Here is a 12,843-nt window from a genome sequence, read left to right as displayed (position 1 = left end):
CCTATTACCTGAAGCAAATACGGTAAAATGGTTTCCTGGTGGAATCGATAACTGCAAAAACTCATGGAATTGACCAGACAACTACTGAATCGCGCTCGTAAAAGCAATAAAAACAATGACTTCAAGAACTCCCAGCGTGAGTATTAGAAACTTGCAAGAAGTTCAAGGATATATTTTTCGGGTGAGTTTTGTTCTGGGTTACGTGTCTACCTCTTAACAAAAGGTTATAATAGACTTCATTCCAGAGACTGGGAAGGATGACTATTCAAAGCCAAAAAAATTCAAACAAATCGGCTTCACACCATTCTCGCTAGAATGTCTGGAGACAATGGTTGGCTATTACATTCATCTGAAAGAGCTAAGGTCGCAACAGCTAAATGAAAACCAGCATACTCAGCGTGGAAAGTCTTGTGAATCTGCTCTCTCTTCATTGGTTTCCAAGACAGAGAGCATAATTCTTCAAGGTAAGTATGTTATGGGGGCGTTCGTGTGATGCTATTAGAGAGCATAATGTTGCACTTTAGCTAAGTGGAAGTGGATTCTATGCTACTGCAGCGACTGCAGTGTGCTAAAATATTAATAATAATAATCGTTGGCGCAACAATCCATATTGGATCAGGGCCTTGAAGTGTGTTAGAGCACTTCATTCCAGACCGTAACGGTACACCACAGTAGACTGTAGGAGGCAATGTGGTCAGCATTGCGCTCGCCCGAGATTATTACCCTGATTTGACTCAGGTACTCATTCACAGCTGAGTCGACGTCAAATCACGATACAAATCCCACTGCCACCAGTGAGATTTGAACCGTGACCTTCCGTACGACAGCCTTGTGCTCTAACCACTCAGCTAAAATAGGTATTGATAAATACCCAGCAAGCAATGGAAGGCAGCCCCCGAGGAAGTGTGTTCCGCCACTTCTGTGACGCCCACAATCTGCCAATACGCGGCCACGCGTTCAGTTGATCGATAGTTATTGTCTCAATTATAGCGCATGGCTCCAATCCAAATAAAACGACAATAATATTATTTACAAAAGGAATAAAGCTGAATGGTCTCTTTGCCTTCCAAAGATAGAGGGAGTAACTCCTCTAGAGAAGCCTTTTTTCGACAATTATGTAGAGGCAAAAGAGAAGCGACCTCTCACAGCTTATGGGCTGTGCCGATGGACATTTACCTTGACAGGAAGACTCTGGCTTTGTGAGGTAATTGAGGAATATACTGAGGCTTTCTAAGCCAACGGCTTAAAAACAAAATAGAGCCTTTCGGTAAAATAAGAAGTTGGTCTCCTGTTTGGGATAATTTCTTTAGTTTAGTGAAGAAAACCGCAACTCCAAGTACTTGAGCTACAAGTTCTATCTTTTAAGCGATAACAAAAATGCTGTTCTCACGGCCTCCGATTCTATAACAAAGATGTTCGCCTGCCGGCAGGAGTTGAAACTTTTCCGGCTGCGTAAATGCTTGTAATTTCACCCTACAGAGTTAATTGCGGATGACCGAATGCAAAAAACTGGCTCTGGCCCCACGGTTGAGGAGAGAGACCCTTGACAAGTCTGTCAGGTCCCTCATTGCCAACGATCAGGAATGTTTCTTTTAGTCGGCTAAGTTTCAACAGGTGTCCGGCCGCTTTATAATTCTGGAAATTTATTTGAGAACCATGGTACTTAATCCAGGCTTCAGATGAAGGTGTCGTGGGCTGTACGTCCCCTTCAATGACTTTAGAAGTCGACACTTGCAACGGGACGGTACTAAAACCGTAGTCGAGCCGACAACCCGTTTATTCCTGAACCTTCTTAATATATGGTTCATTGACGCTCTCGCTTCTGCTTTACTGTTAAGTATCAGCCAGGTGGCGGTGGTGAGATTTTTCTGGACACCAAGTTGTTCCAGGAACTTAGCACCATTACGCTATTCCCCTTGAAGCCAAGGAAAGCACTTTTTGAACGATGACAACTCAGAGATGCTCTTCAGGGTTAGTTGCACACCTTCCTACACAGTTCATGAGTCAAATCAGGGACAAGCGCAACGCTGTAATCCTATAGTGTACTATTACGGTGTTGAATGAGGCGTCTGAAGGCTCTCTCATCCAATTGGGTTGTCGTGCCAACTTAATTAAATCTTGTGCACTTTGTGTGATTTCCGGTTTGTTATTGAGTCCCTGTATAGTCCCACGGGCACCACGATTCCTATCTATTGAAACGGACAGATCCACTGACTTGGAGAAGACAACTAAATTCACTACATCATGAACTGCGCTCCTCGCTGATTCTTTGGGTTAAGTCTTTCCACTTTTGTAGGACGGGCGATGATAGAAAACTTCGTTTTCCTTGACATTTCTCATGCTGAATTGGTTACCACTTTGTTTTCCTTCACATTTCTTATGCTGAATTGGTTACCACGGCAAATTCTTTGAGAAAACCGTGGAAAATTATATCTGGTAATGCGATTTGAGGCCCTTTCGACTCAATTTGAACCAAGCAAATGACCGAGAAATGTGAAGAATTCGATCTAGACGAACCTTCCCCGCTACCGAATGGAACAAAGGCTAAAGAAAAACAAGTTTAGATACTATTCCTTGTAGGAACGCAAACGCATGGATTGGAGCAGAGCCATTACTTCTATTATATAAACATCAAACCTTAAGATTGGTTGTTCTACCTTAGTGACTACAAAACTGTAATTCAAAATTCGTCAGAATCAAAGATCGAATTGGAAACTTCTTGATTTGAATGGGGCTGGATTTATAGATTGACTTTTTATTTTAGACCCACCTAGCAATCGGTCTCAATTGTGTCGAGTCTTCTGCCTGAATCTTTACCCCTTCGGATTTATCAAACATGTCACAATACGTTGAACGCAGTTCAATAAATGCTACATAGACAGCTTTTCAAGAGCAGTAGTTCTAACTTTAGTGGCCATGCGGTTGTGACAATTTTGCAGGTAATGATACCCTAGATACCCTTAGACTCTTTCTTTTCTTTTTTTTTTTTTTGAGAAAGTGTCTCAGTTTCGTCTCTACGCCAGCAGCATTTGCGCACTTCCTAACCTCCACTGAGCCTTTTGTAGTGGAGCTGCCAATCTCAAAAATTTGTTTCCGGCATTGTAGATGATGTAGATAATTTGTTTCTTTTGTCACTAAAATTTAATACTGTCTCAAAATGCCCTCATAATATCGATCGTTGACAATACTATCGACCACTTTGATGTCATCTTATGTTTGTAACTTCCCATGGCTCGAATAAAGACGTCGAAGATCTTTGGTTGTTAAAAACAATTAAGAATTAATTTCAGGAACGGGTGTGCGACTCTCGACAACGATCTCAAACAAGATACCTACTTCGATACTCTACGACGGTCCACCGTGCGTGTCGATTAATTCAGTTGTCATCATCTCATTGGAAATACCTTGTCTGGGTACATATGATAGCTTCTCATAAAGTCGGCTCGGTCTCTCCCGATTGGTAACGAGCACTGAGTTACATCAGGGTCAAAAAACAATAACACTTGATGGTTACCCAAAATTTTCGAGTTTTACACTCGCATCTATTTGCAGGAATAGCTTCGGCACACAAGTTTAACACGACCCGTTTCCCCACTGCCCCCAGCCATTCAGTAAAGAAACTATATAGCTGTGCAGGCAACAGATATCTTCAACAGCCCACCGGAGAATACTGACCAGACATCAAAAATTCTCTGCTGCTCTGACGCAAGTCTTCTTGGTTAAGGTTCATGACTCGAGGTGAGAATAAGAATACATAATCAGCGTAGTCAGGGTATTTTGGGAGAGATGCCATAGTTCATTGAACTCCTCCATGTCTCCCAGCAAAGGAAAGATCTTCACCGATTATAACAAGAAATAGTATTAATGACAGAACAGAACTTTGTGAGATTTCTACATTGAATTAAAATTTCTCCGCGATTTTACCTAGACGCAACACGCAAGTTTTCTGCTATTACATATCGTTCTGATAATAGCTTTTAGTGTTTCCGCAATGTCTATAATGCGTTTAAGTACTGCAGTTATATCATACTTCCTGTTGACAATGTCGAAGGCTTTCTCGAAGTCGATGAAGAAAAGGTTAAGCGTGGATCTAAACTTCGGGCAAAGATCTACAAGATCTTGATCCAAAACGCAATCCAACCTGCTTTTCATCTATTAAGCTTCGAATCAAAGGTTCTGTTTCGTTCATTCAAAAATTGTTTCAGGGCAATGGCGGAGAGTATACATACGCACTTAACAAGATTTTGAGCATTTTAACGTTTATTATCTTCTTCCACTCTTTGTAAGTAACAGATCTGGAGAAATAATGACTCTACAGGAAGACCGGCAACCTTCCTCCTTTAAGGTTTCACCCCCGACGTTGAAACGTGAGATAACATAGTTTGAGGAAAAATTGGAACTGGAAAAATGGAAATTATGCCAAAAGTGTAGAAACTTTTTGAAAATATTAAATGCTGGTATCTTACGTTTAAAAATTCGCAGAAATGGAAGTTATGATGACCAGGTTAAAAAGTAGAACTTATGCAAAATTGTACATGTAGAGTCCAGCGACAAGGACTTTGTTTTTCAAGGGAGTTGCTATTATGCAGAATTTGGGAAGAAGGGACGAAAAGTGAGGCTACCACTTTAAAGGGGAGCGGTGCTGTAAATTTAGAAGCATTGTCGAGAAGGATAGAAACCGTTTGAAGAACCTTAAATGACAATATCTTCTTTAGAGAGAGAACAAATTTCTTCTTTCGGAAATCAAAACAAGTCTAACGGGTCATCGCATTCTTGCAAGCCTTTCTCAGTTCTCGCCTGCAATACGTCATCGCCATTCTGACCTATTAAAACCGTCAAAAGAAAGCTATTTTGTCGTACGGACTAGATACCATTGGACATACTGATTAGGGAGCAAACATGGCAGTAAATAGGTCACACATTAAGAATAGACAATAATTACATTGCTGGCTGCGCTTTACAGAGCAATTCACTATCGCCACATACAGATACCCATACGAAATCTGTGACCTACTCCACTTAGTTCTTAATTATTAACGAACTGTTCCTCCATTCTGCGATCTGGGTGACAAAAAAAGAGAAACCATCGCATTAATTTCAAGTACGATATATTCATTCAAGAATCAATTAATAATCCGCAATGAAAGTAGTTGATCAGAATAATTGTTTCAATCAAAAGTTCAGATAAATTTCAATGATCTTAAATTTGCGAGCACCATCACGACCTAATTTATAATGAAAGCGAAAGAATTATCAATGACCCAAATTAGCAATTCCAGTATCTGAATAGCAATCAAATTAAATTGAAGCAGAAATATAAACCAGATACCGAATAATTAAGCTAAAGAAAGTGAGTGTTTTAGCAAGAACGAATGGGAATTCTAAGTAAATGAGAATCTAAGACAATATTCGAGGCGAATGGGGGAAAATTTATTGCAATCGTTTTCAGTATACAAATCTATCTTTTCATCAAAGGCAAGATGATATTAAAAAAATTAAAATATGTTATTCCGTCAGCTTCAGTGATTCCATTAAATAACATGGAAAACCCAAATGTTGGTGCGAGTAATCTATTAATTATTCAAAATTTAGATATTAGATATAAACTGAATTCTGTTGGTTAACTCATTTGAAAGCATAACAAAGATTCAATTAAAATACAAAATTCCAAAAAATGGATACTGTGCCTACTAAAACCAATTCATCAACATTCAATGGAGAGGTTAAATGCTGCATTTAATTAATTAGAAAAAAGCGAAAAATGTTTAGTAAAAAGATATTTAATATCTGTTAATCATATTTTTATTTACACAATATGTGCATATTTACTTATTTGTTGGTTAGTATGTAATTTGCGCTTTCTAGTTATTTCAAAATGCCATGTGTTAGGACAGAATCACAGAATAGTCTCGATTAGGGTAACATTACTTACAAAATGAAAGTGTCTTGAGTTGTAGTTGTCACGTTTGCGTCGCTAGGGCAGCAAATAACTTCGTCATTACCGATAAATGTGCATCTCACTAGATTCTGTAGCGGAAACTTCCTTTTCATCAAGGCTTCATCAATTACTTTGCAGGCAGGAATCCTAGAGCATATTCCAGGAGTGCCATCTTTCATTCGACAGCTGCTACCCTCTGCAAACAGTAAAGAAAATGACTTTGGTAAATTTGTTTTAAAATCATTTTTCACTAAAAACTATATTATTAGTGCCCAAAATAAGTAACTATATTGATAGTAACATATTTATCCTTTGATCGGAATATCAATTATATGTTATTTGTGTAGCAACTGGGGGAAACTGGGGTATCGGAGAGCACGAAAATCGGCCTGAATATAGTCAGACCCCAAGAACCATGTTTTGTAATAATCATGGTGGTGAGAGATAAGTAAGTTACCTTTGCAGTTTATAAGAATGGAAACATCACTTTTTATTTAATCATTGTAACTAAGATGAGAACGTTGGAGCGCTCTATTTTAGGGTGGGGTACAAGAAGCTCGTCCGTAGCCTACAGAACGACGAAATCTATGAGCGATACTATGACTGTCTCTCTGTGGATAAAATGGCTCAATAGGTTGTGGTTGGTGGGTCACCTAATCCGTACAGAAGAGTATGATTCAGCCCGGAAAGTCTATAAGGGCAAAATCTATGGTAGAAAAAGAAGACGAGACAGACCCTGCTTAAAATGGAGCCATGGCACAGGCCAGGGCGCCAGACAGCTTTTAGGGATACCGAATTGGTGGACTTTGGCACAAAACCGGGATGTCTAGACTTCCTTATTCGGTCTAGGCCTAATACCGGTATGATGATGTCAGCTCGTCCAAATGAGAAATAAAACGAGCTTGGCCGAGAGAAATGTTGAAATGTTTTTCGAGGAAGTGTACAAGATCAAATCATCTGCATATTGTAGAATTTTGATAAGATTAGAATCAGGACTCAATTCGAAAAGGTGATCAGCGGTGAACAGAGAAAATAGGGTAGCTGGAAGGACGAGTCCTTCCTTAAGGGGTACCTGCTGGGCATATAAATGGGCATGAAAGATGTTGTTGAATGTTGACTTGGAATTTCCGCCCGTCAAAGAGGCTAAGTATTAGCTTGCAGAGGTGCAGATGAATGTTAAGGGTTTCAGAAAGCATAAAACCGCATTGCCATAAAGAGTCAAAAGCATTGCAAGTAAGTTAAGAACAGTTTTAAGGACAAGAAGCGCATATTCGACCGAATGTTTAGGCCAGTTGACAAACTGGAAATTAGTAGTATGCAATTGGAGTCGCAGCGCCCGTCGATAATAAACTTTATTGTCCACTCAAAGGTCTTTTTGAAGAAAATAGGATGGCCTGTAGCTATCAGGATTAGAAGGGTTTTCGCTTTTTTTAGCGATGGCGTTTTCATTTTTCGAATCGAACGGAAAATGAGCTATGAGTAGGCAGTGATTATTCATTGAGCAGAAGTAGCTGGGATGGGATGGGTGAGATGGGATTTTGACGATACCTGCAGATTTTTTGTTTCGAAACTTTGGTCAAGTGATTGGAAATTGGCCTTTTCGGGCGGAGGATGTTTTTAGGTAGGATTTCTGATTCTGATTTCCCTGAACGTACCACGGTTCGACTTGATATTTGAGAGACGTTTCTGGAGGTAGTCGGTATACAGGTTTGAAATTCGTTAATGAATTGGCTTGTCAATGTTGCGGATTTTTTCAATGAAGCAAGAGGACAGCGGGGAATACCTATTCCCAAATAGTCTCCGTCGAATTGTCTTTTTATATTTGATATCGTCAAGGACATCATCGGGGAGTGAAATAAAGTCACGATAGTTGGGGAAATGGGGTGGAACTTGTTCGTGGCATACTTGCTGAAATAGTTCAGTGTACTGGCGGACTGTCTGGTCGTTGGCATCCTTGGATACCATGTTGTTTAATGGGAGCGGGAGTGGACCGAGTTTGGATTTAAAGACTCGGTAGATAAATTTCCGATTCGCCTTCTAAAAATGAGGAACTCAAGATGTGGTGGGACGGATGAGTCTGTCGATACGTTTGATGTCGTTGAATACACTAATACCAGGAGCAGTATCCAGAAAAGGGTAGGTATTAGGATGGGAATTAAAAGTAATGTTACCGCTGATGATGAAGTCGTTCAGATAGAAGTAATAATAGTTTCCACAGAAGGTGGGAAGGGCTAAGCTAAAGTGCGAGAGGTTGATGCTTGGACGAGCGTTTGTTAGAAACCGGTGGAATCTTTCCCATTCTGGTTCGACCATATGTCGAACCAGGACTAGTGGTAATATTAGGTACCAGGCATTATCTTGTGCTCTTGATTGGGAAGCGCAAAAGGAGTGGTTCCCTCGAAAATCATAGGTATCGAAGGACTCATTGGGACAGTAGATGGCTGGAACAAAAACCACGTACAAATTAGTTTCCAAGGAAATAAGGTCACTTTGAGTGGTTTGAAATTACATGCGGGCGGGAAATATTGGTAAAACAGAAATTCCTCGGTGATAAGTATAACTATACCGCCTTCTATGGAAGCGAGGATTGAATAGTGGGCGGCCGGTATAGCAAAGGTTGAAGTTGGCAAAACTGTACTTCTACTTGTAGTGCTATCTGGTTTCGCACAGGAGCACTATGATACTGCCTAATCACAATCCGCGCCCAACGGAATTGGTCGAGAGACAGGGATTCATGAGATATTATAATGCAAGTATGATCAAAGGACTTCAAAAAATTTTGCTAGTATATTCAGCGGTTCGTAGAATATTGAAGCATCCACCCAAGGTTCAATATTGTAACAGTAAACTTTAGGAGACAATGGGGTCAGCATTTCAATCGCCTGCGGTTATTACCTTGATTTTCACCCAGGTACTTATTCACAGGTGAGTCAACTGGTATCCAACATCCAGTCAGATGCAAATTCCTCTGCCACCAGTGGGATTCAAACCACGACTTTCCGCTACGGCAGACTACCGCTTCTGCCATTGAGCCATCTGGACAATTAGCATGTTTATAATAGTATTTTCTCGATTGTCGTGCTATATCCCCTTGCGAATCCAGTTAGAGTCTAATGCAGAACATTTTTTTCCGCTGCCTTTGAATCGAATATTCATAACTAAAAAATCGGCTTGCAACTTCTTTCGGTATCAGTTCATAAGGCATCCTTTTTCCTTATCTTTGAATCGTTCATGTAACTCCAAATCATAGAACTCAGTTTTAAAGTTTTAACGAAATAAAGGGACAATTGGCAGCCGACATAGTCATAGTTATTACACTGGGCCTGAATTTTCCACATAATTTTCACCCCGGGTCCGAATTTTTTGTTTACAGCCTAAGATACATTACCATGTTCTCTAAATTAATATAATTCTGCTATCGATGGCTGAATACAATACCACCAACCTTCAGCTAAGTTCACTGTAGTTGTCAATAGGCCTTAGTTTAAGCGGTACCATGTCATCGACAACATTTGAAGCTTCTTTCTTGAGAAATTTTAGAATTATTCTCCCTTTCGGAATTTTACAAAATGGTTTGATAATTTCTCGCTACGTTGAGGCATCTATTCCGAAAACGTTATGCATACCTATAAACAAGCGATAGGCTGTTCACAGCTGAATGGGATAATCATTTCGGAGAAACTATTCCACAATGATCGTTTCATTTGATAGCCCACATGACTGTAATTGCTGTAGAAAGATTTGCATCCCCCTTTTGGATGTATGAGACCCCCCCTCCTCGTAAATTCGACGTAGAATGATTTAGCTCATTGTATGCGTGAGCGTTCACAGTTCAAACCTTTCTGCTAAAAAAGTCTGTGAACAAGTCTCCTTCAGACGACTTAAGGCAAAAGTCGCCTGGAGATTGAAGTCCATCAGGAGATTGGAGGAAATTGAATACACCAACTATTTCAGATTACTACTCAGCGCTATTAATACAGAATATTTTTCTGAAACTACACTAGAACCACAGTTTCTCAACAGTGGACATGACCAGCGCCTTCGAACGCACTGCCATGCCTTTAGGATCGAGGATCGCTTTATAGCACTTCCAATTTTTGGAGATCACGGCGTCATTTTCATCTACATAGTCGGCATTCTAATATTGTAAAGTCCATAGACCATACAGAAGGATCACTTACGTACGACATGTATGTACAGCAATTGCAGAAATATGGTTTCAGGATCAACCTCAGCAAATACAAATTTGATTAAAAATGGATCACATTTTTAGGATACATACAAAGAAACAAACAAAACAAACCTGGAGTGCTTGGGATCCTATATTCAATAAGAGCCTTTATGAGTTGCAAAAAGAGCCCATTCGTAGGTACAAAATTAGCATCTAGAAACAAACATCGGAGGAGATTGGAAACAAATAGGACTTTTCTCTAGGAAACTATGGAAAATTAAAAAACAAAATTCTGGATATATTATACAATAAAGAATTTAAGAGCGCAATGCTGACCACATTGCCTCTTAGTGGACCGTTACGGTCTTGAATGAAGTGCTCTAACACACTTCAAGGCCCTGATCCAACATGGATTGTTGCGCCAACGATTATTATTATTATTATTATAAAGAATTTAAAACAATCTTCGCAGTTATCATGATATGAAAAACTCTAAAGCTTCTGATATACGGGTTTAACCAAAAAAGGAAGAAAGCTTGTTCGAGACAACTAGGCAAATTAAATTTAATTTCGTACACGCACTGTTAAGGGTCTAAGAAACCAGCGTGCTTAAATGCTTGGACAAGAAAATAATCCCACTTACAAGAAGAAGGTCAGGAATATTTATCGTAAGCAAAGACATTGACAGAAATACCTAGGGAACTTTGTGAACCCTGAAAGTCTTTCAATTCATGCCAACACCGACCGGGTAAAAACAACAATTACGAATTTAAAAACAAAGATCTGAAGGTACAGACAGTGAAGGTGAAACTGTTGATGGCAACCTAAGAGCGTTAAACAAAGATATTACAAACAAAACTATTTGTAACCATCATACACTGTACTCTCCCATTCAGGAAGCCAATGGTCCTAAGAAAAAAAGAGCAAAACCAAAGACCATATTTTAGAAGATCAGTAAAAAATACAAAAATAAATTCATTGAACTACGGAGTCCTTGAAATAACCCGGAAACAAAGTTGAATTAGGTTGACTCAGAAGCTAAGTTGAAACTGTTTAAAGAAAGTAAAAGTGTTGATGATTCATCTTCTCATATGTATGCGGTGCAAGTAGACCATACGAAAACATATGCAATGCATAGATAATGATCCCTTGAAAAAAACTGCATTCCACGGAATGATTCATTTAGTGATTGGTTGCAACAAATCATGCTTTGGACCATGACCTTGACAACGAAATTTTGAAGTTTAATATTTAGATAACAGTCGGTTTTACTCTGTTATCTAATTTGAATAACAATAGGAAATAGTTTTGAGCAGTCAAATATATATGTGGGAAGATGAAGTAATATTCGAAGGAGAATGAAAGAAAAACTAAATTTCGGAACAAATTTAACTTGATAAAATTCTGGTGGACTAAACTGAATTCTATAAAAAAATGAATTCTACAAAATCTATTATTTTTTAATTGGTTACTGACTGGGCCGAAAATGCATTTTATTTTAAGGGTTTTACCCTGTTACACCACTCTTCGCCTAAGTGCTTGCGCTCTTACACTGTCTGGTTTACCACTGAAGTTCACAAAAAAAATTTCCTCAAAAACACATTGCGAGGAAGAAATTTCTTTTTTCTAAAACCTATGTCGAACTTGTTTTTTTCTAAACTTTGCGTTCCTCGGTCAAATCCTTAATACGTAAGTTCAGAAACGAATATTTGACCAGCGTTGAAGACTCAATAAAGCGTGAGAACCTCAAACCTTTCTGGTCCCACATTCGCAACTCCCGCTGTCCTGCCCAGCTATCCCCTCCGTCCATTAAATTCTCTGGCTGCTCAGCTAACCCTGCCCCTCCGAATCCCTTCCACTAGTGGAAGTAGCCTGTCTCACATCGCCTACAATTCCCCTTCTTACTCCTCTCCTTGTCGAGTACTTCATTTGTAAACTTAATGCCGTTATCGGATCTGGTTACAATGGTCTTCCAAACCCCTTTTTACTTAAAACTGGTCAGTCCATCTCCCTTCCCCTATCCTTTATTTTCAACATAGCCTCGAGAAGAATCATTTTTCCAGCTTGTGGAAAGAGGCTCTCATCATCCCCATTCACAAACGTGGCGCTCGTACGCTTGCGGAGAATTACGTTCCCATTTTCCTCCTCTCCCCCTGTTCCAAAAACTAGGAATGATATGTTCGTCCACTTTGGCCGCCATATAGTGAAAAAGTAACACGGTTTTGTTAAGCTGCCTGCAACTTGCTCGAGTTTACCAGCTTTGCCGCCAAATGTCTAAATTCACGGCAAGAAGTGCATACCATTTACACTGACTTTGCTAAAGCCTTCCACACTATAAATCACAAAATATTTCTATCCAAACTCTCGTTTCTAAGCTTCCTCGTATCACTTGTTTTATGGCTTGCTTTTTACCTCTCCAATCGATCCTGACGTGCCTCTTTTGACGCTGCGCATCCCGCTCCCTCTCCCCTCCTCTCTTCTTTAAGAAAAGCTTTTCTCGTGTGAACTATCCCTCCTGCCTCCGCTTTCTAAACCTCCCCTTCCTACAACAGCACAAAGGGGGGAAACTGTAAACGCCTAGACATGCAGTGAGTGTTGATATTTAGGCGGGGTCCCCATACATGGAAAAAGGGGGTGCACAATTTTTTCACCGAATACAGTTATGTTGGATATCAAATGAAAGGTCTCGATTAGTACTTTTCGAAGCCGGCCTTAGTTTTGAGATTTGTTAGAA

General features: G+C 39.7%; 1 protein-coding gene across 1 annotated transcript in view; it reads right to left on the bottom strand.

The window, feature by feature from the left end:
• Positions 1-12,843, bottom strand: part of LOC119658084 (serine protease Hayan-like) — an 82,726-nt gene that overhangs the window by 20,614 nt on the left and 49,269 nt on the right. Inside the window, exon 9 of the mRNA XM_038065347.1 lies at positions 5,933-6,134. Coding sequence (XP_037921275.1) covers positions 5,933-6,134 — 202 coding nt within the window. The remainder of the gene's footprint in view (positions 1-5,932; positions 6,135-12,843) is intronic.

This window comes from Hermetia illucens, chromosome 5 (genome assembly GCF_905115235.1).
Source record: "Hermetia illucens chromosome 5, iHerIll2.2.curated.20191125, whole genome shotgun sequence".
Classification (NCBI taxonomy): Eukaryota; Metazoa; Arthropoda; class Insecta; order Diptera; family Stratiomyidae; genus Hermetia; species Hermetia illucens.
Note: the sequence above shows the minus strand (reverse complement) of the source record. Positions and strands in the feature narration are given on the sequence as shown.